The 27,681-nt window shown below is 36.5% G+C and overlaps 3 protein-coding genes and 1 pseudogene across 3 annotated transcripts; all 4 read left to right on the forward strand.

The window, feature by feature from the left end:
• Window positions 1-4,619: 4,619 nt before the first annotated feature.
• On the forward strand, window positions 4,620-8,336 carry LOC113754358 (ribose-phosphate pyrophosphokinase 4-like). Its single transcript, XM_027298748.1, has 7 exons — window positions 4,620-5,065; window positions 5,368-5,683; window positions 5,802-5,897; window positions 6,219-6,287; window positions 6,537-6,665; window positions 7,148-7,247; window positions 7,621-8,336. Exons 1-7 carry the CDS (start codon window positions 4,701-4,703, stop codon window positions 7,824-7,826), a joined length of 1,281 nt encoding a protein of 426 aa, XP_027154549.1. The 5' UTR covers window positions 4,620-4,700; the 3' UTR covers window positions 7,827-8,336.
• A 1,881-nt stretch (window positions 8,337-10,217) lies between these two features.
• On the forward strand, window positions 10,218-13,832 carry LOC113752752 (protein POOR HOMOLOGOUS SYNAPSIS 1). The gene is made up of 9 exons (XM_027296820.1): window positions 10,218-10,538; window positions 11,470-11,586; window positions 12,170-12,235; window positions 12,462-12,562; window positions 12,664-12,751; window positions 12,783-12,957; window positions 13,038-13,090; window positions 13,217-13,244; window positions 13,578-13,832. The coding sequence occupies exons 1-9, from the start codon at window positions 10,218-10,220 to the stop codon at window positions 13,634-13,636; spliced, it is 1,008 nt and encodes a 335-aa protein (XP_027152621.1). The 3' UTR covers window positions 13,637-13,832.
• Window positions 13,833-15,878: 2,046 nt separating this feature from the next.
• On the forward strand, window positions 15,879-20,046 carry LOC113752753 (lysM domain receptor-like kinase 3). The gene is made up of 10 exons (XM_027296821.1): window positions 15,879-16,527; window positions 17,177-17,386; window positions 17,494-17,633; window positions 17,741-17,830; window positions 17,912-18,017; window positions 18,589-18,740; window positions 18,895-18,992; window positions 19,186-19,324; window positions 19,587-19,685; window positions 19,882-20,046. The coding sequence occupies exons 1-10, from the start codon at window positions 15,879-15,881 to the stop codon at window positions 20,044-20,046; spliced, it is 1,848 nt and encodes a 615-aa protein (XP_027152622.1).
• A 297-nt stretch (window positions 20,047-20,343) lies between these two features.
• On the forward strand, window positions 20,344-27,522 carry LOC113752754 (annotated as a pseudogene).
• The last annotated feature ends 159 nt before the right edge of the window (window positions 27,523-27,681 follow it).

Consider the following 27,681-nt stretch of genomic DNA (forward strand, 5'->3'; position numbering starts at 1 on the left):
TTTTTTGTTCCTTCGGTGGATATTAAATGAATATTCCTCTCATTTATGTGCAATAATGTCAAAGAACAATGGTTCTGAGGCAACACCACAGCCACTGAATAGTGCATGTGGATTATGGGCTTAAATATTTGCCATTATTTTGAGATTGGGGATAAAGCCACACTAGAAAGAAGTATACTTCAAACTGATGTTCTTTGTCCATATCGACACTCTCAATTTCAATCCATGCATGTGCTAATGAATTGAATCGTTGTTGCTGCTTCCGAATTTTGATTAGCACTCTGTCATAGACTTAGAAATGGGGGTCCTTAAAATTTTGGTGTTTAATAGACTTTGTGGCACTTCCGTACATGAGCATAAGCATACACTTTCAACGAAGTAACTTCAAGCCATTGCCATCTTAAATTCGTGTTCAAATTGGGTTGTTGTTTGACGAAGTGTTGAGACCAAAGTTTAGAATGCAAAGTGGGCCTTTATCTGTTGGACTCATTTGACAGTTCTAGCTCGAACCATTGAATTTGTTTGATCTACTTCTGCTAGAGACAGAACAAGTAATTTATCAGGCACCTTTTTCAACCCAAGATCCTGACCTTCTTTATGTAATCAGGAAGCCCAAACGTAAAGATGGCTATTCTGGATTGCAGATCCCAAATTTTGGTTATAAATGATTTATTATATCGCTTGAAGCATCTGACTGATCTGGAGAATTTGCATGGAGTACCATCCCCGGAGACGTTGACGAGGCAAGAAATGAAGAAATTCATTCGGGAGAGTTTTGGATGCTAAAATCAAAACTTTCCAGAATCGCTCAGACCTCCTTGGATACAGATTGGATCATAGCCTTCTCTGCATTTATGGATTCTTCAAGTTCATTTTTGCTTCGAACTAAAGTAACTTAGCCAAGCATACACAATCCCTTTCTGTGTTTGGTAAACATACAGACCCCCGCATCCCCTCCCCCCCCTTTTTTTTTTTTCTCGAACGCAAGGGTGTCCTAATCTTGTGAACCAGACTAATCCCTGCGGTCCAAGGATGCCAACACATTACCAATGAGAGTCGAACTGAAAACCTGCCGCTAAAGAGCGGACGACGGAACCAGACGAGCTGCCCGTTGGGGGCCATCCCCTCCCCTCTCGTTTGCAAGAAAAAGCTCCATCTCCTTAACTTTGTACTACTATTATTAATTCGTTACTTTCATATATTAATTAGTATACCAACTCTTTTTTTTTTTTTCAAAGGGTAGCATACCAACTTCTTTACCGTAAATTGTAATTATTAGCTTTATGCCCATTGAAGTTCACTTGGAAAAGATGAAATGTTAACATTTAGCAACAATTTTAGTTCGAATATCCTCTTACACTTTCTTTGTCAGCCACAAACTACTCAAATTGAGATTAGCACTTAATTCAAATACTAGTTGATGTGCTCGCGCGAGGTTGCCTAGACATTGGGTCTGTTTGGATTGAGGATTATTTGTCAAAATTTATTTGCTTACATCATCATTACAATTTTCAATACATTTTTTTATATTTTTAATTATTTTTTTATCTCATATACATTACATCACAAAAAGTACTACAGTAAAAATATCTCAAATAATTTACAATCAAAACAGAGCCATTATTTCTCCAATGGGGTTAGTTTGTTAGTTTTGCTGGAACTCATGAATAAAGTGCATGATTTTTTTTTTTTGTCGCAACGATAGATGTCCTATAACCTAATCTAGCCTAGTCTAAGGGGAAGGGGAGGGGGTTCGATGTGAGTACAGACTCCATCAATGAAGGTCAATTAAAACCGCCACAAATTGTGGCAAATTTGTGAGAGGTAGCGATTGAACCCCTGACCTCCAGCATCACCTTTAATGGTGATGACCACTGGACCAAATGGCCAGTTGCATCGCACTACATGATTAATATATGCATATTTTTGAATTATCCTGTCCAGCACCAGCCTAGGATGACCAAATGTTTCTATGCTATTCCACAGATGGCCACACACAGAAGGTGCCAATTGTCCAGATACAATGATCATTCACAACCATGCAATTGTCCAGCACCAGCCTAGGATGATGACCAAATGTTGCTGTGCAATTCCACAATTGGCCACACACGGAAGGTGCCAATAGGGGACCAAATTCACTATTCTCAAATAGGTGAACCAAGGGCAGGATCGGTATATAAGGGCACCACCATCAAAAGCCAACCCAACAACAAATGCCAGCCATAAACTCCTCAAAGCAGCACACAATAACCACACCACCCATGTTCCAAAATTACAAAACTACCCACACACTTAAGGTGCCAATGAGGGACCAAAATCACTGTTCCTAAGATCATTCGCTCTTTTATACTATTAGGATATCCATGTATATATGCATTATGCATATTACGCCCAATGTTTTGAAAACTGGACCGGACCGGACGGTTCGACCGGTTGAACCGCGAACCGGCCATGGCACCGGTCCGGTTCAATGACATTGTTGACTTTGCTAGAAAACCGGTCAAAGACCGGTTGAACCGTGAAAACCACCGAACCGGATTGAACCGGCGGTTTTTCGATTTTCAGCTTTCCTTTTTTTTTTTTTTTTTTTTTTTTGCAAAATGCAGCTATCAAGATTCGAACCCAAGACCTTTGTAATAAAAGACCAATGTATTAACCGTTGCACCATCACATCTTATTAGTTTTTTTTGATAACTTATTTATATAAAGCAAACACTCATATTTCTTTTTTCCATTTTTCTTACAAAATCTCATCCCCTCATGGCTCTTTCTTTTTAATTTTCAACTCTCTCTCTCTCTCTATCCTCTTTTCTTTTGTCACTCCCTTTTTAATCAAACCTCTTTATTTTTAATTTATTGATGTTTTCTTCCATCTTTTAATTTTGTTTTTGTCCATTAAATTGAAAAAAGTTAAAAAAGAATTTTTTTTAACCCAAATTATTTAATGCCACAACCACTCACTTTTATCTTATTTTTTGTTTTTTTATTGAGTTTACATTTCTATTTTCGATTTTCTTGACTTCCTTCGAACTCCAAATTTTCTTTTTTAAATTGCAATCTCTAAATCCCAAAACGTAAATTAAAATTTAAGTTCATAATATCTAAATTCTCAGAGACATGAATTTTGTATAATTTCAAAATATTGTGATATTTTGGGGTTGAATTTAGATATAATTGAAATTGAGATGAAATTTATTTGTTTTAACTTATAATTTAAAAAATTTATTTTTAAAAATCCAAGTTATTAAAAAATAGTAAACTTTTCATCATATAAAATATTAAATTAGTCCATTACATGTCTTATTTTGTACATATATATATTTATATAAATTATTTTTTAAAAAATTCATTGAACCGAGGTTGAACCGGTCCGACCGGTTGAACCTCGACCCTTTCACTTCACCGGTTCAATTAACGGTCCGGTTTTTAAAACATTGATTACGCCCATCCAAATTTCAGTTATTGTTTGGAATTTTTTTTTCTTGCGAGAAAAATTGCTATAGTACTGTTTGGAATGTGATACACAAGGGACAAAAAAGATGGTTGGCAAATTACTTTTGTTTTTACTTTTTAGAAGCTTTTATTATTATTGTCATTATTATTATTATTATTATTAAATTATGCTTCAAGTCTTAACTGCACATTTCATCGTTTTATGTTTTGAGGGAAAAAGCAAAGATTATTAGTCAACCGGATACTAGGCCTGTCAATCGGGCTTAATGAACCGGGCTTTGATGAGCTCAAACTCAGCTCATTTAATTTGAATCATTTTTTGGCTTCGGGCTATGAGTTTCGGGTTCGTAAATATGAAACTCATACTCATCTCACATAATATTCGGGTTGTGAGCTTTAATCGGGTTTAGCCCAAACTCACTTATTACTCCTTAATTTTCTTAATATAATTACTATAACTATTAAGTTGTAAAACTAATTTAACATTTACAATACTATAATATTAAAACTAAACATGAACAAATAATAGTTCTTAAAACGTATATAAACCAAAAAATTTTCAACAATATTTATATTTAATCCATTCAAAATGCATGAAAAATAGTAATAAAACATGCGATCATAAGCCAATACATCTTTAAAAGTTGAAATTTTTTTATAATCTTGTGATTGAAATCCAAATATGCTTGATGATTTTTGTGTTTGTAGACAAAAAAAATCAACCAATATTATGCCAATACAAAAATTTACTCAACCAATAAGAAAAATTAGAGATTTAGTTATGCATTACCAATATTGGCTCTCAAAAAGCTCATGAAAGAATTTTTAGATGTATTTTTATGTTTTGTAATTTATGTATATTTAGTAGTTAGTAATAATATATTTGGATATATAATTATACATAATATCAAAATATAAATATTATATATATAGGTAATTAAAGGGCCGGGCCTATATCAGATTTGAGTCTAATAATGCTCAAACTCGGCTCACATTTAATTCGAGCCTAATTTTTAGGTCCAGGATAGCTCACTAAATGATCGGGCTATTGGGCTTTCTGTCGGGCCGAGCGAGCCGAGCTCGGGCTGGCCCAGCCCCATTGACAGTCCTACCGATACGTCATCTCCCATTTTTAGTCAAAGCAGAGAATCATCAGCTCCTCCGAAATTCCGAATCGCACGCAGTGCAGGACACCCAATTACCAACCCTCAGGAGGCCAACTCTCCCACAGCAAACGCCTTTCTCAAATGTCCGCTTCCACCGCCCTTCCACCGCCAAAATTCTCCGGAGTTTCGGCTACCCCAACCAAATTCCCAAGTTCCAAACCCACTCTCTTGCTTCCGTCCAAAAACTGTAAATCACTCACCCGATGCGAGCTCAAAAGCTTGGACAATAATAAGTGGACCGTGGATTGCGTCTCCGGCACCGGGGGCGACCCCATTCACATTATTCTAAAGCCTCCGGCTACAACTCCTTTAGGAATGACTTCTTTAGATTCAGCTGTTAAGACTTCGAAGAGAGTATGCTTGTTTTATTGCGCGGAAATGAAGGCTCTTGCTGAGCGAATTGCCGCCGAATCTGACGCCATTGAGCTTCGTGGCATCACCTGGAGGTGATCTTTTATCATTTCCGTACTATTGTCTTGTAGAAGTATTAATATTATGGCTCAGAATGTGTCATTAATTTTAGTTTTAACTTGTTTTGATATTATTGTTTTGGTAATAGGTATATTTGTTGTCACGTTTGAGTCTTTATAGCTCTGTTGAAACAATTGATGTGATTAATTAGAGATTTTTCTTTTCAACTTTCTTTGTTGGATTTCTCTGCTGATGATTAACTTGTTGTATTCTTAATTGCAACCTAAGATGTTGCTATATGTGCGTTACATACGTTGTCCAAATCTGAATAACTCAGGACGTTTGAAGATGGATTCCCCAACTTATTCATATCGAATGCTCACGGCATTCGTGGACAGCACGTTGCTTTCCTTGCTTCTTTTAGTTCTCCTGGAGTAATTTTTGAGCAACTGTCTGTCATCTATGCACTTCCAAAGCTCTTTGTCTCCTCATTCACGCTTGTGCTTCCTTTTTTCCCAACTGGCACCTCAGAGCGTATGGAGGAGGAAGGGGATGTTGCTACAGCTTTCACGCTTGCTAGGATTTTATCAAACATTCCTATCTCAAAAGGAGGACCCACGAGTTTAGTAATCTTTGATATACATGCCTTGCAGGTGGATTCCCAAATTCTACTTGTTTAAACTTTGCATGAAAGTTAACCGTTGGATTTCTGTGTTAAGAAGGTTCTGTGTCCTTTTCTAAGATGATTTTTGTCTGATCATTTGATGTCAGGAAAGATTTTACTTCGGGGACAATATTTTGCCTTGCTTTGAAAGTGCAATACCGTTGCTCTTAAAGAGGCTTCAGCAGCTTCCTGACTCTGACAATGTAAGGCTATTTTCCTTTCTCTCTATCTGTCATTTCTCTTGGCTTTCTATTGTAGAAAGGCTATGGCTTTGAGAAGCATTTAGTGGAAATCAATCACCAGGAAGACTTGCTCTTAGTTTTTTTCCCCTTTTCTTTTCTTTTTGACTGTTGAACTGCTTCTTTGTCACTGACCTTTTAGCTTTCACTATTGCAGTCATCACAAAGTAGAAATTGCAACTTCTTTTGTAAAACCTGTGGTAGTATGCGTCTGAGGATAATGTTATGTACTTGGGTAGTTTTTGTATCTAATGATTGCTTGTTTACATGCTTTTCTCCATCTAGATATCCATAGCCTTTCCTGATGATGGTGCATGGAAACGATTTCACAAGCAGCTACAGCATTTCCCTACGGTATTGATCCTAACAACCATGCTGATGCATGGAATATGTCGATAATATGAGGATGATAATTGCTGGTCCATTTTCCTAGCCTTTAGCTTAATTTGAATTCCTTTTTCCTTAGCTGCATAACAAGAATCATCATCTTTTCTGTATGGTGAACCATTGTTGTCTAATCTCCTAGTTCTTTACTTCACAAGGCGGTGCATGTGTGATAGACTTGCTATACATTGGCATGAAATGTTGCACGTTGTTTGTCAGATTATTTGTGCTAAAGTCAGGGAAGGTGACCAGAGAATTGTGCGGCTTAAGGAGGGAGAACCTAATGGACGTCATGTTGTGATAGTAGATGATCTCGTGCAATCTGGTGGCACTTTGATAGAGTGCCAGGTAAGAAAGTAGATAATGCTTTTAAATATAATCAGATTGAATTTTTGCCTTTAACAATTTTGACTAAACAAGAAAATGATTTCGTTTGTGTCTTATTGTTCCATATTTCATAAACTTTTGTTGTTTCCTGTACATGGAGTTTGTTTACGATTGTAGGACGTTCATCATGACCCTTTTTTTAAAAAAAAAAATTGTGCTACCTCTTCTGATGTATTATGTCAAGAAATCGTGGAAACTATTCAGCATTGTATTAGCTTCAGAATTTCAGAAATTGATTGAACTCTGCTTCTCTGCTTGTGAGCTCCATTTCAGGTTAAACTATCTAGAAAGCCCAAGCACAACTCTTGGCAGATAAAATTATGTTCCTACTCAACTTGTAGAATTTTCTTTTTTTTTTTTCACACTGACTTGGTTATTCTGAGTTTTTCTCCATGGTATTTTGATTTGCATATGTAACCTTTGATTCCTGTATGTTTTAACAGAAAGTGTTGGCCAAACATGGAGCCTCAAAAATAAGTGCTTATGTGACACATGGGATTTTCCCAAACAGGTCATGGGAACGTTTTGATCACGATAAGGGAGGTCTGTATAATTGCAGTTCTATTTTTCTTAATTATTCATTCTTGGCATGTTATGCATACTTGTGCAGAAAAAAAAGTATTTCTCGTGTATGGTTTATTTAGCAAGGCTTCATTTTATCCAAGGCCTCTGTCACTAAGTAGATGCTACTGTGAAAACCACTCTCCCGTGGTTTAGTCCCTTTGGCTAGCTTTCGATCAGTAAAGATGAACATTTAAAAGCTTTCCTGTTTAGTATGGATTGCTATAGGTTTTCCATGTTAATAACAGATTCTTAAACATTATATATCACATATAAATGTGGCTTAACCAATTGCTTGTCATTTTCAAATCATCATTGAGCTGATTGCCCAACTTCTTTGGTTGGAAAATGTTAGGGAACCCTGAGAATGGTTTGAGTTACTTTTGGATCACAGACTCGTGTCCGCAGACAGTCAAAGAGGTCAAGAACAGAGCCCCGTTTGAGGTTCTTAGCCTTGCTGCCGTGATTGCTACTGCTCTTCAGATTAGCTGTGGCTTTGGAAGCATTTTTGAAGTTGGGAGTTTGTTCCTCTTAAAGCTATCACTTCCATGGGTCAAATGACAAGAGAAACTGATCGTGCATTTTTAGGTTCCCAGAAATTATAATGGTGCCTTTGTTTTAGTTAATTGTGAAGCCACTAAGAGTACTTATTAGCTGAAAGGCTTAGAAGATGCTCAGTGAGAAGTCATTTGGAAGGGCAAGATGTACAGCATGCAAAAGAAGGTTTTCAGCGAATACTAGCATCAACCATCCCTTTTGTTTTCCGTGCTTAAAAGTGTTCGAGTTTCCTGTAGCCGGAGTTGTAAGGGTCTTGCGGGGGCATTTTTTCGTTGAGCAGAATGAATCTCCAGCTTAAATCCTTAGTTTATACTGTTTCTGCTAGCTGTTTCTTTCAGCTGTGTTCAGTTCCTTCGAATTGCAGCAGTATTTGTTTAGATGAATTGAAACACACTAGAAACTTGAGAAGGAGTTTTCCTTTTTGCGTCAAGTTCTTTTATTGTTGAAATCCCAAAGGCTGAAATCTAGGAAATGAGTATCATTGAAAGCCGAAATATATTTTTATTGCAGTTACCGACTATTTTCAATCCTAATCACTTTCCTCCGCATGAAAATTTTTGAGCATTCCAAAATTGGGTGTGTACAAGAAGCTACTTCCAAGAAGAGACCGGGTGCTCTCTGGAATGGTCACTAGCAATTGCGGGGTCAACACGCAAGTTTGGATGGTCATTATTTGGTTCAAAATTATTTGTTTGTATCATAAATATAATTTTGAACATATTTTTTTTATCTTCTCAATCATCTTTTTATCTTATATACATCACATTATAAAAAGTGTTATACTAATTATTTCAAATAATCTCTTATATTCATGTTTGTATTAAAAGTTGTGGTAACACTGTATTTGTGTTTGTGTTCAAAGTTACTACTTATTTGCAAGTCACTGTTCCTATAGTTTACATTTATTTATGGGATAATTTCAGAAACCTCTCTTGAGATTTCATTAAATATCACTTACCTCTCTTGAGGTTTTCAAAATCTCATTTAGCATCCATTGAATTGATATTTTGGTAACATAGTGAGCCCTTCTAACCAAAAGTAATATTAAAAAATTCATGTTTGAGGAGAGAGAGTATTTTAGTGCGCTTAATACCCTTAGGCTATAAAAAAAAAGAACAAAAAATGAAACTTTTACAAACCAAGAAAAAAAGTACTAAATTAGAACCATATTAAAAGTGAGGGGATGAAAGTTGATAAGAATTTATGTTACAACCAATAGTTACTTCTATAGTAGAGAGAGACAGTAAAAATAAATACTATTCTCTAAACCATTTCTACAAATAAAATCTTTCATAGAATGGAAAGCAATTAGCACGTAAAACTTATACATTTGAGCAATAGAGAATTTACTCAAAATAGACAGACTTTTTTATGGGTATGAAAGATGAAAATTTTATTATAAAAAGAAAAAGTCAAAATTTGAAAAAATCGCTGAGTCCGGAGTTTCAATTACTTCTTTTCTCTTGCGCTCTACATGAATAGGAACAAATAAATGAATAAATAGATAAATATAGCTGTGAAACACATAAAAGAGAAAAAAAAGAACTTACAGCTATTCTTCTCCAAATGCACTGAATATTTCATTGATTAAATCCTATATTTCATTGACATTTGCAATTCAATTATATATATATATATATATATATAATGTATGTATTTATAGACATTGTTAAAGAAAAGTAAGAAATTTAGAGAAAGAAAAACAAGTTTAAAAAATTTAAATATGAGGGTATTATTGACAATTCTTCACCTTTGATATTGGTATATGGTCCCACTATCATTTCAAGGGTGCTAAGTGAGAATTTAAAAACTTAAGGGAGTTAGGTGATATTTCATGAAACCTCATGGGAGGTTTTTGAAATTATCCCTTTATTTATTGTATTAGTGTATATATTGGACAGTAGATTATTTCGTCAACTATATTTACTGACATCACCATTATAATTTCCAATACAACTTTTTATCTTCCCAATTACCCTTTTATCTCACATACATCACATCACAAAAAATGCTACAGTAATTATTCCAAATAATACCTTATCCAAACACATCAATTGATTCATTTGTTTTATATTGTCGGACTTGGATCTTATTTTTTGAGCCTGTCAACCCATAGTCCGGAAATCGCTTGATAGCAAATTCATTTTTTTTTAAGGGTAAATATGCCAATATTCACCACGTAACCTTGTGACAAACTATTTGAAGGGAGCAAAAATTTAAGTTGTACAACATATAGTTTAAAGTTTGGTATATGTTACAAATTCTTGGATTGATAAGATGTGTACCAAAATTTGGGCCGCATTGTAAACTATCAAGTGTTTGCATTTAAAGGGAGTCCCTAACACCAAACTACCACAGAGAAGGCATAATAAAACGCATCTGAAATTTCAAAAAATGGCGGGATCACCGGTTCCAATTGATAGTTCCTCGAACGATAAAGCGATGGCGATGAATCCAATCCTAGAGCAATGGCAGGTTCAATACGCGCGCTTCGTACATTTTCCTCCTATTTCGTCCGTCTCCTCGGCGGCGGCTCATCATCAACCTCTACTCGTACCTCGCTCCAATACCTCGAGGAAAATCCGAAAAGGCGGGGTTTGGTTTTCCACATCTTCCTCTTCCTCCGCAGCCACCGCTGTTGGAACTGCCTGTCTCAAGCTCATCGGTAGTTCCGATGATGCTATCCTCAATCTCTCTGTCCATGGCAAAGTCCTCGTAAGTCATCCTCACGATCATCTCCTTTTCTCTGCTTTCGAATAATAAATATGTGATTGCGGTAAGAATACAGCGGAAATATCTGAATCGGTAGAAATTAGTACTCTGTATTCTTCAAGCTGGAAATTCAAGTTTATGTTGAATTTAGTATTTTTATACCTATGCATTTTAAGCTGAAAATTTAAATCTCTGTTGAATTTATTTGTGTGTGTCTTGGCTGAGAGTTCAAATTTTATGGATTTAATTTGCGTTCTCATGAGCAGGAAATTCAAATTTTGGTTGAACTTAGCAGTATGTTTGTGCGTGTCTTTGTTTAGCTGACAATTGAAATTTCTACTGGATTAGTACTATATTTCTGTTTGTTTTAGCTGAGAATTTAAATTCCTGTTTGAGTGTGTGTGCATATTCATTTGCTGGAAATTTAAACTTCTGTTGAATTTAGTACCGTACTATTAAAACTGTTTTTGTGAATTGTGTAATATAGTCACATATTACGCAATTAATTGTTTCGACACGCAAGCATCTGGCAATTTATCCTCAATTACAAGATATAGATGTAAATATGAGGTATGAAAAGAGCAAATAATGTCAGAGTCAGAAAATTTGAGTCCTCTTTAGTTACATGAAGAGAAAAATGCCATCCTGTCTTCACTCTGATCTCTCTCCCCCACCCCTCGTTGATTTTGCTTTGAGTGTTAGCCTATCTGAGAGGGAATTTTAGAATGAGCATAATCAGTTGGACCTGCACAAGTTTTAATTGCTCAAATTATCTTAGAAGCTTTCCCGCTTATTCTAAATTTATCATTTATTGAGAGTTTATTTTTGCTAAAATCTTAAGCATTTTTTTCTTTTTTTTTTCCCTCACTGTTTATTTCATATTAGGAGAATATTGTGGTTCAAAGGTTTTTATCTTGCTCTATTTTTATTACAGGAAGAGCATCGAGTTTTGCAGCTGCATTTTACATGGCCTCAGGTGTCATGTGTATCTGGATTTCCTGCAAGAGGAAGCCGAGCTATTTTTGTGAGCTACAATGATTGTTTAGGACAGGCAAGTTCCTCAATCTTGGGAGATTGTAACTACATCAGTTTTTTCACCGAATAACTTTATAATAAAGCCTAAAAGTTTAGAACAAAAATGGGGACTAAGATATTTTCTCCAGTCACCTCGAGTAACTATCCAAGCTTAGAGACAAATAGCTGGGGAAACTTACGAGGGAGTAATGTAACATTCTTTTTTTTTTCTCGTTTGGAAAAAATATAAAAGAAGGTAATGTGAATTAACTGAAACATTATACTGAACAAGGAATGCAGTTTGCATTTATTGCAGAAGTCTATGGTGGAAGCTCATGCTTATAGTGCTTCACTATAGCCCTTTAAATTTGACAAAGATAATGAGTAATTCCCAAAAGTATACTACGTCCCAGATTTTGGCTGAAAAACTGATCATATCATGAGTTGTACTCATGATGTAACTTATGTTGGTTTTACTCCAAACTGTTAATATGGTAGCATATTGGTCATTACTCGAAATTGCTGTAGGTTTTCCTTGGGTCTGTAGTACTTTCTGATAAGCGTCCTGACAATCAATATAAAACCTGGGAGTTACCTCCTTTTTTTTTTTTGTCCTGCAGGTCCAGAAATTCACCTTACGGTTTTTAACAATTTATGAAGCAGAAGCGTTCATTGATGTTCTGAAGGTACACCAATAACTACCAATGATTACATGGCCTGATTATATAACTTACTACACTCTTGGGGGTATCTGCAGAATTTTTTGTATCAAAAGCTGAGTTGACTCGCGTCAAAATCTGAATTGACTCGTATCAAGAGTGTATCTGTAGAACTTTTTGCATCAAAACCTGAATTGACTCGTGTCACTTTTGCTTTTCTAATAACTGAGATTATGGTTAATGTTGAATCCAGGAGACCTTGTATAATGCTCCAGATAAGCTTCAAGGTTTGAAATACAATTCTGAGCTATCATCGCAATCTGAGTTTATCCCTCCGATTGGACTTCCATATAGGTAGGCATGGCTTTCTGTTCCTAATTAGACACATATAGAACTAAAGGAAAGTATTGAACTAAAATTTCTGACAGCCAGTAACTAGCTTTGGGTACTTTCAGGGCTGAGGAAGATTGGAGGCATACAACTTTTGCTGACACAAGTATCACTTCGAGGGTAACTGAGGAAGATTGTAGGCTTACAACTTCTGTTACTAGTAGTTTCAGACTGAGGATGGAATATAACTACTGCTGAAGCTATGAACCATCAGGGGCTAGCAAGCTTGAACTGCATAGTCGATAAACATTCAAATGACCAAGAAGCCATACATAATCCTGAAGTTGAAGATTTTCCTGTTGATTTTCCTCCCAGTTTCACATCATTCCTAAGGAACTGTTGCCCTGCAGCTGAAAAAAGTAATTGTCCACTATAAACCATATTACGTAATCTATTGCTTCTCATCGACTTACGAACCAATTACCAATTGACATTTCAGATGCAGTGCTAGCAGCATTACCTGAGGAAAATGACCTTAAGGCCCAAATTGCGGTACATTCTTGTTCTTTTTCTCATATGACCAATTGATTCAACGTCAAGGGTTGTGATATAGTGTTAATTATTAAGAGATTCAAACACTGGCTTAACGTTTATCCTTTAAATATGCAATTGCTGCAGAGATATCTGGAAGATTCTTCCTTTCAAGGTACACTTATTTGTCAGATATTGCTCATCCTCTTTCCTGAGATGTGATGGTTTATGTTTATGCATCGGTAGGTGCATATTTCAATTTCAGTTACATGCTGGAGCAATCCTGGCTTGTTGTTTTTGATCTGTCTTCTGTGTCATTCTAACATTTATATGTTGAATGAGTGTGGCCTCATCTAGATGATCATAGCTGAATACTAATACTGCCAATTGCCAAAAATCTTTGAAGCAGCAAATTGAATATCTTGAGAAGCAACCAGCTTCTCTTTTTTTGTCTAGACATATTGCATCTAGATTACTAATATCTTAGCTGATTCTATGTTGTCAGCAGATATTTTAGTTAAGGTGGAGAAAGTCATCAATGAGATCGGAGATGGTGTAATGCTGTAAGCGCCCAGCAAATTGGCAGGCTTGAACTGCAACATTTGCCATTAAAATATGTCATTCTTTCCTATAGCAGTAATGCCTAGCAAACCTCGTTCAAGACATCATCCTGCAAGTTTGTTCGTTTTATTGTCTCTTTGTAGTAGCAAATGATTCCATAAAAAGAGAAGAAAGAAATGATTTGTCAATCGAGTTGGCTGAACAGGAAAATCTTGCATGTCATGACATATTATTCTCAAAAAGATGGAGGCGAAGAAGTCATGGACTGCGTCATTATGCGTTTTGATATGATGCAATTTTAGATTAATTTCTGGAACGAACCTTGTTAAGGTGTTCAGGCCACATCACATGCTTGAGAAACGTCGGCGTATGTTGAGAATCCTGAGACGGTGGGTTGGGAAGGTTGCACAGGACCGTTCCGGTTCAGGATCATTCCTCGCTTCACTAACCAGGTGACGTGCTTTAAATTAGTCAAATTCTGCCGTTTAAGCCAGAAAAAAAAATGAAAACAAAAATAAAGTTAAAAAAAAAAATTGGCGCAAAATAATGAAGTGAAGTCTTGGGGCAACATAATGAAGAGAAGCGATTGTGCAACATGTACGTAACGCCAATTATTTGGGGAAATTTTTTTCTATTGTTTTAAACATGTTTTTTCAATTATTTAATTTTTAATCTCGTCACAATACATTAGAAAACTTATGTAGCAAAATGAATCTTTTTCTGAAAAATGCAATCCAAATTGACTTTGTCATCATTTACGTGCCTTTTCGTTCTTCTTTTTTTTTTTTCCACCCCCACCACCCCCCCCCCCCAACTTTCCTCCTTCCCTGTTTTTATGAATAAATGTTCCCGTCTCTTCTATTGGAAGGCGACGAGTTGCATGCCAGAGCTTTTTAATTTTCTTTTTCTTTGCTTAGTCCTTCCAAAAAATTTGTGGGGGAGTAGGAACCGTGGGGTGTTTGTGTGAGCCGAGTTATATAACTTTTTGAATGACCTTGTCAAATGCTTCTAGGACATCCGCTCCCACACTAATTCATAAACTTGAAAAAAAAAAAAAGATGGAAAAAGACGGAGTGATTGACAAATATCATACTCTCTGTCTTTTGCCTAACGTCTTTCTACGATTCACTATTGTAGCTGAGAATCAGATAAATCAAAATCAAGAAACTCGATACTTGCACGCAAAATCATAGAATAATATCGTGCGATGCTTGTTTATACAGGAGAAGGTTTTTTAAAGCGCAGTTCCCATATGACCAGGTACAAGTATTTGTTACGTACAGAAAGTCAACTTTGAAGTCAATGGCGCCAACTGACTTGCAAAAATCTGCTAATCACATCTTAATCGAATATTAAAAGAGGATATCTGTTTCCTCTCATCAATCATCATCGCAAAGATCCAATACAATCACAACGTTTAGCTTATTTCTATAGATTCTGCCACAGTTATTTGGAATGGGGCTAGGATCTTGAATAGTTGCTCTTTTTCTACCAAAAAAACAAAAGAAATAGTTGCTCTTTGTCCTTTTAGTATATGGTTTTCTTGGCCGGCACAGCTATAACAAGTATACAAAATACCTTCTTTGTTTTTCATTAAGCATCCAATTAAGGACGATTATTTTTATTCACGAGTAATAAGGCTGTGCTTAGTGGGTGCTCTCAAAGTGATTAGTCGAATCTACTTCTTTTGAAGAAGGCATGCCTCAAAAAGCTTCGAAGACAGCTATAACAAGCATCTGGTTCCGAGTTAGGCAGCAAAATAATTGTATCGCCGGATACATTTGAATTTCCAATTACGCAAGAGAGATAGATAGATCCTGGGATGATCTATTTCTTGCTGTTCTTTCTTTGTGATTGTAATACTTGCTTGGACTTTCACATGAACATACATAAGCTCATACCTACCCAAAAAGGAACATACATAAGCTAATAAGTAGTTCATTGTAAAGATCGGCAAAGGTTTCATTGCTAGCAAAAGCTTGAAGCAATTGTTTATTGGTAGAGACTTCGTTAGCTACAATAAGATATTTACAGGCTGCAATATCCCAATCGTTTTTTTTTTTTTTATTGGAACTTGTAGGTGATGTGTTGATTTTCATTTCAAAGATGAACCAAAACGTATTCAATCCGTGTAATAGCTTCAAGCAGATAATGACAAATGGAAGTAGTTAACCTCGAAATTTCTACATAGCGATTCTGTCATAATAATTCCTTCCTTTCACAAGACAAACCTCAGCCAAGGCTGCTTATGGCTTCTGGCACCAGGAAATGTGGTTACCTTGGTTTTCTCCTCCCTCTCTGCGTGCTGTTTATGGGAACTTCTGCATACCCAACTCAGATTAGTCGTATATATCCTTTTGCCTGCTCTAACAGCATCAAGACGTGCAATTCTTACCTTTACCAGCACAATGGCTTTAAAAAAGAGCAGATCGCTTCTTATTACTCGGTGAATACGTCACAAATCAGGCCGATCACTGACAACAACAGAAATGACTACCTTGTAACTGTACCTTGTTCTTGCAAAAATGTTAATGGCACTGATGGGTACTTCTATGATACTGACTATACTTTGCAAAGAAACGACACCTTTGCAAATGTCTCTAATCAGATTTATAGTGGGCAGGCTTGGAAAGTTGGCGGAGAAGAAAACTACACTGCAGGACTGAATGCCACCATGCATCTCTTGTGTGGATGTGTAGAAAGTGACTCTCAGATTGTGGTAACTTATACAGTCCAACCTCTTGATACCTTATCAAGTATTGCAGATTTACTTGCTTCAGATGTCGATGGCATACAGAGCTTGAATACATATCTGGCAGCAAATCCATCATATCTTGATATCGGTTGGTTGTTGTACGTGCCCATGGAGAAAAGTGGAGTTTCTCCCATAAAGAAAGGTGAGTAAATCTTTGTTAAGACCAGCTATTCTGATTGCGGTAACAATTTGATTGCTCTGCAATTAAACCCACGTTATGGTAACTAAAGGAGAAACCTGTCTTAGATCATGTGGCAGACTAATCATTTTTATTAAGGCCTCGAAAATAAGTCAAATTAGACCCCAAAAAAAAAAAACGCATATCAGAATCTCGTCTGAACATCATAAATCATGTGTAATAGTAGATCGCAGTGCTGCAAAGGCTCTTTAGCTTTTCTAAACAAACATGCTAACTGCAAATTTCACTTGCTGAATGAGTTCGCGAGTACTAATCCTGTCTCACATATATTTCTTGGGGTAATTTGCCGTTAGTCAGACAATCTTTTAGGATTGGAATACCTTCATGCATCAGGCACGTAATCTGGATAATTGCACATTTTTTGGTAGAATAGCATTGTCCTAACTTCAGCATATCAAAAGAAAATTTCTCCTTTCTTACAAGCCGGCCAGCATTGAATACTGAGGAAAAACACAACCTTTAGAAAACAAACAATTACATGGATAAGAGAATATAACTAGAGGTTATTCTCAATTTTCAAATCACACTTGTCATGTTATTGTAGTTATGATGACGACTCCTTGATATGTTCTTTCCTGGGAATGATATGCAGATTCCCAAAAGAAGCGCGAGTGGAAAATAGCGGTTAGCATACTGGCCGTTGTGACAATGCTCTCAGTATGCACGTTGCTTGTAATCCTTCTGAGGAGGAAGAGACCCCAGAGAAACAGTGGGGAGGATCCTAAAATGTTCTCTAAATCTATAACTAGCAATAAATCTTATTCGTTACATAAGCATTTCCAGAGCAAAGGAAACTCGGAAGGTGATGAGAGAAACTAAACTTGACAGCACTAAGACTTCTATATCTGTTTGTTGTTTCAAATTGTACTATGAGGGGACTAACTCAATTAAAGGTTCGTAAATATACAGATATCACAGCTATTGAATCCGAGAAGCCAGTTGTATACACTCTAGAGGAGATTGCAGAGGCTACTGGAAACTTTGATGAATCCAGAAAAATTGGGGAGGGTGGATACGGGAGTGTATATCTTGGGATAATGGGAAAGCAGGTAAGTTTGCTGTAGCCTCAGCATTCTGTTTACCTCCTTTATGCAATTAGTTCGACTACTTTCGGATGTTTGAAAAGTAAGACCAGTTTACTCCACTGACAATTCAGGAAGTTGCAGTAAAGAAGATGAGATCAAGTAAGTCCAAAGAATTCCTGGCAGAGCTCAAAGTTCTATGCAAGATACACCATATAAATGCGGTAAGAATCATCTCCAAGTTAGTTTTATTATTGGTATATGAAGGAGGTTCCAGTATTTACGGTTCCAAGTCCTAAATAAAGGTGGAGCTGTTGGGGTATGCCAGCGGAGATGACCACCTCTACTTAGTTTATGAATACATCCCAAACGGTTCTCTCAGTGAACATCTTCATGATCCATTATTGAAAGGTAATCCGGCAAAAGGAGCTTATTATTCGTTATTGCATTCCGAATCTTATTAAGCTCTAAAATCTTCTGGATTTCAAATGATGATACCTGTTGACATATATTAGGAATGCAGATCATAAAATCGGAGTCATTGACTATAAATAGATGCTCCGTCTGATGCCAGATTTTTCTGCAAAGTGAAAGAAATGCTTAATACATGTACAGAGAGTACCATTATCAGAGATTTATATAGGATAAAAGCAAAGTTCCCATCAGCTCCAAGGAATTAAAAATAATTATTTAAAGACATCTTAATAAGACAATCATCTGAAACTGGAATTCTCCTAAAATTAGACTGTGCATAAAACTATAATAACAGGTGGGCATTATTACTAAAGTAAATTTTCATCCTGCAGGGATAGTAAATTTTTAACATATATATCAACAAGGCTCATAGCTATCACTTTCTACCCAATTCCAGCAGGATTATCGGGAAGGACAATCTAGAAATCTTGAAAATCAAGAAGCATACATTTTGCATTCTGATGGTCTTCAAATCAAGATCTTCCTTATCTAAAGCAATGTTTTTCAGGTCATCAGCCTCTCTCTTGGACTGCAAGAACACAGATTGCACTTGATGCTGCAAGGGGTATTGAATATATCCATGATCATACCAAAGCCAGATATGTGCACCGCGATATAAAGACCAGCAACATTCTACTTGATGAAACGCTCAGAGCAAAGGTATATAATAACAATTCACACCCGTGCAGAAAACCTGTGTAGCGTGGATTTTGTTTCTCACATCTGCACCCGTATAATTAGTGCCATCCAAATATAGTGCAGGAATATCTTAAGGTTCTAAGCTGATGTTCTATCCTAAGATTTGCTCTTGTAGGTTGCTGATTTTGGATTGGTGAAGCTTGTTGGCAGAACTAATGAAGATGAGTTGATGGCAACCCGCCTGGTTGGAACTCCAGGATACCTTCCCCCAGAGTAAGCACTGATGATAAACATGAGTCAAATTGTCTCTATAGTGTAAATACTCTCTCAAGTCTCACTAAATGCTTCTGTCTACAATGGTTCGCACTAAATGCTTCTGTCTCGTGTCTACCCAAATCACACCACACCAACATGTACAAGATAGATGTTTTTGGGTGATTTGACTCTTACACTCCGTGTTTCACAGGTCGGTGAAAGAGCTACAGGTGACGACGAAAACAGATGTTTTTGCATTTGGAGTTGTTCTGGCAGAGCTAATAACTGGTAAACGTGCACTTTTCCGTGATAATATGGAGCCTCAGAAGATGAAGTCTCTCATAACCATTGTAAGTCAACTATTCCGCAGAAAAATGCAAAATATGGTATGATTTTGAGGTCCAAGATGGAAAACTAAAACCAGAAACGTTGACAACTTAGGCAGAGAGGCATTGAGAGGAGAAATGTGCCATAATGCACATGAGGATGCATTGCTTTCCCTCTTCCTCCTCTATGGAATACGTGGCCATAATCGACATGCATCTACTTTATCATATTAGTACCGCACGGATTCTCTAATTAAGATTTTGTGTTGCGTTGCTGCTTTCTCAGCTTAACAGCGCTTTTGAAGATGAAGATCCAGAGAGTGCCCTGGAATCCATAGTTGATGGTAATCTAAGAGGCAGCTACCCTATGGAAGATGTATACAAGGTAGGTCTAATAAAATTGTAAACTTCTTGTAGCAATCTGCAAGTTGCGGTGTTCCTAATGGAATGCAGCTACAGACTTCACACTTACACTTGAAGGCAAAAAAAAAAAAAAACGTACAAATAACCAACACCTAAATCTTCCTATCGATCCAGGTTGAAAGCTTATCAATGTTGAAGTATTAATACATTAATTGCAGATGGCAGAAATTTCGCAATGGTGTCTAAGTGGAGATGCTATTAACAGGCCGGAGATGCGAGAGGTGGTAGTGGCACTCTCACAGATTAGAGTTTCATCAGTCGAATGGGAAGCATCACTTGGGGGAAACAGTCAGGTTTTCAGTGGAGTGTTCAACGGGCGATGAAGAGCTCAATTTGAAAACAAATAAAAAAAGAAGGAACGAGGTAAAACAAAAAGGCACTTTCTATCGGTCCGAACAGATAAACTTTTCAGATCAGGTTGTGATCATACACAATTCTGCTCTGCATATATATATATATATAGGTTTTTATTTTCCCCGAGTGTGAAATGTTTCATTTCCATTGGATTAACGTATTGTTTTGAGGTAACAACTCTTTGTCTAGGAAATGTAGTACCTGTGCACATACAAAGAGATATTTGAGGTCTTTTTTTTCCTCGTTGAAGTCAGTCCTGTCCATAAATGTCCTGTAGCCTGACCAATATTAATGCGCTTCACAATCTCCGAATCATCTCATCTCCTCTCCAAGTATTATTAACTCTATATCATGGATTAAAAGTGTCTCCAGTCCATTCTGATGAACAAGGCTTGCTAGTGCTAAGGTTTATAAACAAGGGTTTATTTACAGAGCAAGGAAAGCCAAAATGCTACAAATATTATGGAACAAATGCTGTGAAGGTACATTGCCTGGGACTGCTGTCATTAGCGCTTCCTTTGTTTGTTCTCCAAGTAACTGAAAGATGAAAAGAAAGAAACAGAACCTAAATTCGATCTTTTTCAGATCTTGCAATTTCCTGAATCTTGTAAAGAACTCTTTCCTGACTGAAAACTTTATTATGTATAGCCAAAAATAAATAAATTCAAAAGGATAAGGTTGAATATTGTAGAGGGAGTAATACTCTTGAGTGGAAATTTTTTTTTTTTTTTTTTTTGTGTGGAATGGATGCTTCCTTTTCTATACTATGGGAGGGGACTAAACACCACGCGAATCAGATGGGTGCGCTTGCTTGGATTTTTTAAGCAATACCACATTTAATTGTGACAAAACTAAGCCTTAATGTATTGGTAGTAGCCACCAACCCAAAGGCTGGTGGTCACTCTTGAGTGAATAACTATTGGAAGTAAAGGGATAACTTTGGACACCTCCAGCTTATCAGAAGAAATCTTATAAATTCTATCAGGCTGAGCCAAGAAAAGCACAATGGATCTTCTGTCCCACACTCTGTCCCACTTTTTATTATATTGCTATTTCTCCTACATAAATATCATGTTTTAGTTCTTTTTTGTTTCCTTAAGATCCAATAACTTATTAATTGAGTAAAAAATAAAATACAGCAGTTTCAAAAAATAATATAATAATAAAAAATTAAAAATACAGCAGAAAATTCATAAAATCTCATGATAATCTAAACTTTTCGTCACAAAAAGAATCCTAAACTTTTCGTCACAAAAGAAAAGACAAAGTACTAAGAAGCAATGAAAATGGTGGAAATCAGGCGTGTAGCTCCCACAACTAGTCGCTGTTAGAAATTAGAGCGGATGTGCTACTGTGGGATGACAGTATAATCACTCTGAGCTAAACGTGGCATTAAGAGCCTGACGTTGTCGTTTCGTTTAGCTTTTGGCCGTTGCAACTTGGGCAAGGGGCCGCAACCGTGCAAATTACTAGCAGATAGAAAAATATTTACTCCGAAAAATCACCCCTCCGACTATCTCTAGAATTACAAAGTCGCCCCCACCACTAACATTTTCTTCCAGAATCTCATCAAACCTCTTTCTCTCTCCTCTCTCCTCTGCCATCCCCGCCGCCGATCTGAAATTCCAATCGAATTTATATGGCCTATATTACATTTTCGCAGAGTAGAAATAAATAAAAACATACGTAATATATATACGCCAAAGAAGAGAAGAATTTTAAACGAAATTAAATAAAATGGCGGGGGCAAGCGTCGGCGCTGTTCCCTACTAGACATTAAAGGCCGGGTTTCTTTGTGTGGCGGGACTACCGGTGGCGACGTCTCCGCCGCCCAAAGCTGAATCGCTGCTTCACAAGCTCATCTGAAAAAAGAGGTACTATAACTGTTTTTTTTTTTTCCTTTTCTCTAATTTTCCCTTCTTCTTTCTTTTCACTTTCGGTGAACATATTTTTGCTAATCAAATTGGCATAAAGAATTTGATTCGATTGATCATTCATTTTAGTTAGTTGACTATTAATCTTGAAACTAAAGCCGGCAGGATCAAGTTAGACTACTTTATTGACCTTCATTTTGTGATGAATCAATGCGGGCCCTCTTACTCTTCGTTGTTATTGTTTTCATGAATAATTCACGAAGGAGAGGATTTTTGTTTTGTGGGTTTATTGGGTCAAAAGGGTTGATTTTTTTTTTTTTTTTTTTTGTTGCCTAAGCAGATGAGGATTTTAGAATTAGGATTGATAGAATGAGAGGGTTGGAAGAAAATCCACGCTGTTCGGGGTTGTTTAAATTCAGCTAGAGAATAAGTACTTAGTTTGGATTCTATGTTGCTGGAGTTAAAGTTTGCTTATTTTGTATGCTATACGGTAAATTAACATGACTAATTGAGCCTGAACACTAAAATGTTGGTTTTGGCTTTGCTTGATCATTAGCTGAGTTTGGAGCTCAGACAAGCTCTTTATGAGCCAAAGCTCAAGTGGCTTGACTCATTTAAATGTCAGTTTCAGGTTTTTATCTTGATTTGAATATGAATCAAGCATGGTTCAAAAGGTTAACAAGCACTAAATCTTGTTTGATCAGTTGACAAATCAATCTTATTTGAGTTTGTCCTTGATTTATCTATACGTGCAGTTTGAGTATTATGCTTATTGTGCCAAGTTCAAGTCAAATCCAATAGTTAGTAAAACTTCAAGCTTGTTTGGGCTGAGGTTGATTGATCTGCTTTTGTCACATATTTTTGTTTCATTTTGTTTATGAGTAGACTATGCTGGCCCTATATTAGGTACTGACGATAAGTTTGGTGCTTTAATCTGCTATAGGGTGACCCACAGTCTCAAGATCCTGTTGTTTATGATGATGGTGTGACCTATATGTATATACAGCACAACAATGTGTATCTGATGACCGCTTCACGGCAGAATTGTAATGCTGCCAGCCTTCTTCTGTTTCTACATCGTGTAGTTGATGTAAGAGCCAGTGGTAATTAAAGATCTATGCTTTCATCATATGAGTTTGAGATAGCATTAGTGGTTTTATAGGTTTATGCTAATAAAGTACTTTGAACACAGGTATTTAAGCATTATTTTGAGGAGTTAGAAGAGGAATCACTTAGAGATAATTTTGTTGTGGTGGTAAGAGGTTCTTTTCACTTGACTTTTGGATTTGGCGGCTTTAATGTGAATATCACCATAGCATATTTTTTGTTTGTTATGCATTGATATTTTTTGCCATTTACAGTATGAGTTACTTGATGAAATAATGGACTTTGGTTATCCTCAATATACTGAAGCAAAGATTCTCAGTGAGTTTATAAAGACCGATGCCTACAGAATGGAAGTTACTCAGAGACCTCCCATGGCAGTAACAAACGCAGTTTCTTGGCGCAGCGAAGGGATAAGATATAAGAAGAATGAGGTCAGTATTTTCATTTGGTTGATTCATTTCTTCTCACATTTTCTTCTTTGGAGATCCTAGTGATGTATTTTGTTGGTTCAGGTATTTTTAGATGTTGTGGAAAGTGTTAATATACTAGTTAACAGCAACGGACAAATAGTTAGGTCAGATGTTGTTGGGGCATTAAAGATGCGCACTTATTTGAGGTATGTTCTCTACTGCAATTATGCAGTGTTAACATTTCAGAATAAAATTAATGAGATTTTGTTGTGATTGCAAATTGATTTTAAAATATGTTGGTTTCAAAAGGTGTTTTTGTGGGGATTTCAGTTTGCTTATTGAGGCAAATGCTTGAACCTGTTTTTCTTTGCCCCTGGTTCCAGGCAGGGGATTTAGCTTGAGCTTTTAAGAAAATCTCATTAGTACCTCTTCTCACTCCTTCTTGAAACTGTGACTTGTTTGTGATTCATATTTTGTGCTCTGAACTTCTCTCTTTAACCAAATTTACACAAACTTGTATTCTAGTACATTTACCAATTGTTTAGGTGCTTGTGAATAGGACTTTTCCTTAAGTTGCTTGGTACATTTTGGCTTGTGGTTAAATTAGGGTGCAGAATACTTAGTCTTGAGTAAAAGTTTTTCTTTTTCCTCTTTTTCAATATTAATTATGCCCATCTTCTACTGATAAATCTCAGCAATGGCCATTTGTCTTTTCCACACATTTATCAATGAGATTGTAATCCTTTCTTTCAATCTTGGTTGACGGGCAGTGAAGGTTCTTTTTTCCCTCTATCCGTGGTTTCGATATGCTTATGGGAATTGATCTGTTGCATAGACTTAGTTGACTGAGTAGGCTGGGCCTGTTTTAGGTCTACATGCATATGCTCTTCTCATAACTAGTAATGATGATGGCTTCAACTTCTCAGCCAAGTTCCTTTGCTCTTTTCCATACTTGTGGCCTTGTAATTCTTTCTTTAGTTTCCTCACATCAGCTTTCCTGTATTTTCTGTGTACAAGGCTACAAATTGAGTCGTTTTTAAGTGATTGATATACATCTATTTGGATAGAAAAATTGCCTCCCTGTGAAGTTCTTGGTCTTCAGATTGCTACTTTCAGCTGATCATAATATCATAGTTATGAAGTGTTAATGTTTCTGTCTGGTAGTGGTATGCCAGAGTGCAAGCTTGGACTGAATGATAGAGTATTGCTGGAGGCGCAAGGAAGAGCTACCAAGGGAAAAGCTATTGATCTAGACGACATAAAGTTCCATCAGTATGCAATCCATTTTTCTGATTTTCTGACCTATGTGTAATAAGTTTCGTGAGTAGAATAGTTTTGGTTTATGTATTTATGGATCTACCAAACTATGTCTTTTAATCTGTTTATGCAACCTTTTTATTTAGGTGTGTGCGTTTGGCCCGATTTGAAAATGACCGGACCATATCCTTTATACCGCCTGATGGGTCGTTTGATCTCATGACATACAGACTCAGCACTCAGGTTTGGTTTCCTGTTGATATTAAGTGTATATGTATTTAGTTATGCTTCTACTGTTCTGTGCATTTTGCATGGGAAGTGATAATGCCACAGTCTAATTCTTACTTCCACTGCCATTTTTACAGAATTACCAAAATACTCTCGCTAGTCAAATGTTATTATGTCACCAAGTCTAATGGACCCTACTGAATTCGTTGTCACCTCCACCGATCTCCTCTTAGTTCCAAATTCCCAAGAAGCCAAGTAAGAAGGGAAACAGAAACTAAAAAGAAACAGAAACAAGAGATTACGAAAGGATTTAAATATAACATTTTAATACAGCATAAATTAGCTTCACTCACCCCCACCCCCACCCCAAAAAAAAAAAAAGAAAAATTCATGTTAATTACCGTAAAAATTAATTCCCCAAATGAAATAAAAAAAATCAAGAACTAAAAAAAGAGTTACAAAATGGTTTAAATTCTACTGTTAATACTGTCGAAATTAGCTTCCCCCAAAGGAAACACGTGCACAAAAATTAGATTTGTTCGCATGTTTTTGCAGCAGGGACAATTAATCCCCAAATCCGTTTGTGATTTACTCAGTGAAATAAAACCTCCTCACTGATAAGAACACTCCATTCAGAAGTTTTATTAGGTGTGTGTGAGAGTGTGTTTATCCATGTATACTATTGTATTGGTTTAAAAATTGAAGTCGATTTGAAGAGAAAATTTGAAGTCTACGACAAAAGGTAAACAAAATTAGAAGAGGGGAGACTTACTGTCAAAAATCTTCACGTTCGTCAAAACAAATAAGCTTCTTGTTTGTTGTTATATATGTTGAATAAATATCAGTAAATATTCCAGAGCCAAAGAGAACGGAAAAACTTGTGCATAAGATTTTAAACAGTAACAAGTCAGAGATGGCAATGGTAAGGAGTGTGGTGGAGCCATGAAAATTTAATGATATAATCACTTTGATTAGAGAAGGGTATTGTTGGCATTCTACGAAAAATGGCTGTGGAAATAAAATATGGGCCGGGGCATTATCGCTTGCCATTTTGCATACGAGTCAGAGCCTAGAGCAATAATTCTTGCTTTCAGGTCAAGCCTCTCATATGGGTAGAAGCTCAAGTTGAGCGACATTCTAGAAGCCGTATGGAAATGACAGTAAAAGCTCGAAGCCAATTTAAGGAGCGTAGGTATATTATGATTTTCCTTTTTTCTCGTGTACATCTGATTTAATTTTTTGTCTAGGAGAGAATTATCCATTAAAAAAAAAGTACAGTGTTTGGCATGGAGTCTCTCTCTTTCTCTCTTCTGAAGAAAGGATATGTTCATTATTGTCTGTAAAATACCAGTGAGTTCACTCATGAGATTATGTGAATTTCCAGCACTGCTACCAATGTTGAGATTGAGTTGCCTGTGCCATCTGATGCTACTAATCCAAATATTCGGACATCAATGGGATCGTCAACTTATGCACCTGAAAATGATGCATTGGTCTGGAAAATAAAATCTTTTCCAGGTGGTAAGGTAAGAGTTAATCCAAATTAATTTGGATATCATGTCTCTATAATTAAGCATTGGGCTTGCGTGACATGCTACTACTGAGTGCAGATAATGTGCCAGCTAGAAGCTTTTTCAACCGTCACGATCTCATACCGTCTAATTCCTCTTTGCCTATTTTGTTTTTCTTCACGTCTCAGGAATACATGTTGAGAGCTGAGTTTACTTTCCCTAGCATAACAGCTGAAGAGCCATTGCCTGAGAGAAAAGCTCCAATTCGTGTCAAATTTGAGATTCCCTATTTTACCGTCTCAGGAATACAGGTGAGCCTCGTTTGAGACTCCCCAAGTGTGCTTGCAAGTGTATTCACATGCGAGTGAAGTAAATTCAGTTGATTTCTTATGTAAATTTTGCTGAAATTTGCATGGACGTACAAAATACTCCTATGCATTAATTAGTTTTGTTGGAGACTGGCTTACAGCAGATAAGAGATACATTTAAAATTATACATCCCATGCAACTTGGATGGGGCTTTCCAAGTCTCGGTGTTTTGATCTTACCCTATAGCTGTTTGGCATGCAGTTTGATCATACTCTGTAGCTGTCTTGCATGCGGACTTTGTTGTTTTGACAAGCATTAACTTTCTTGGGTTTAATTGATCGAGCCATCATAATATAAAACCATTGTTTCTGTAGGTTCGTTATTTGAAGATTATTGAAAAAAGTGGCTACCAGGCTCTTCCATGGGTAAGATACATTACAATGGCTGGTGAATATGAACTAAGACTGATATGAAGCTGCTTCACATGATGGCACAATGACTGAGGCGCCTAACCGGAGATTTTTGTCCCTGTTCGATGATTGAAGTGTATCTTCCGGGACCATAGCGCATCTGTCTTGGGCTTTTCTTCGATTATACTTGCTTCTTTTTTAGTCCCGGCCTCCATTGATTGATCTAACTGCTGTCATTTAGTTCTTATAAATATGGAGGTCTATTGTTGTGGTTTAATTATTCCTTAAATTCAGAGTATAATACAGGTATCATGTTGATCTTTCTAAGCTTTTTTCCTATTGATGGTGTTTTCTCAACAAAAAAAAAACCATGATATTGTTCCAAATTAGTGATTGTTGGCAAATCTTGTTCCCTGGATTGTGGTTTAGGAGGAGGATGTCCGCAATCCACACAGACAATATGGGCGAATAGATAGACCTGCACGATCAATGCTGGAT

The sequence above is a fragment of the Coffea eugenioides genome, chromosome 11, assembly GCF_003713205.1.
Source record: "Coffea eugenioides isolate CCC68of chromosome 11, Ceug_1.0, whole genome shotgun sequence".
NCBI classification, from domain to species: domain Eukaryota; kingdom Viridiplantae; phylum Streptophyta; class Magnoliopsida; order Gentianales; family Rubiaceae; genus Coffea; species Coffea eugenioides.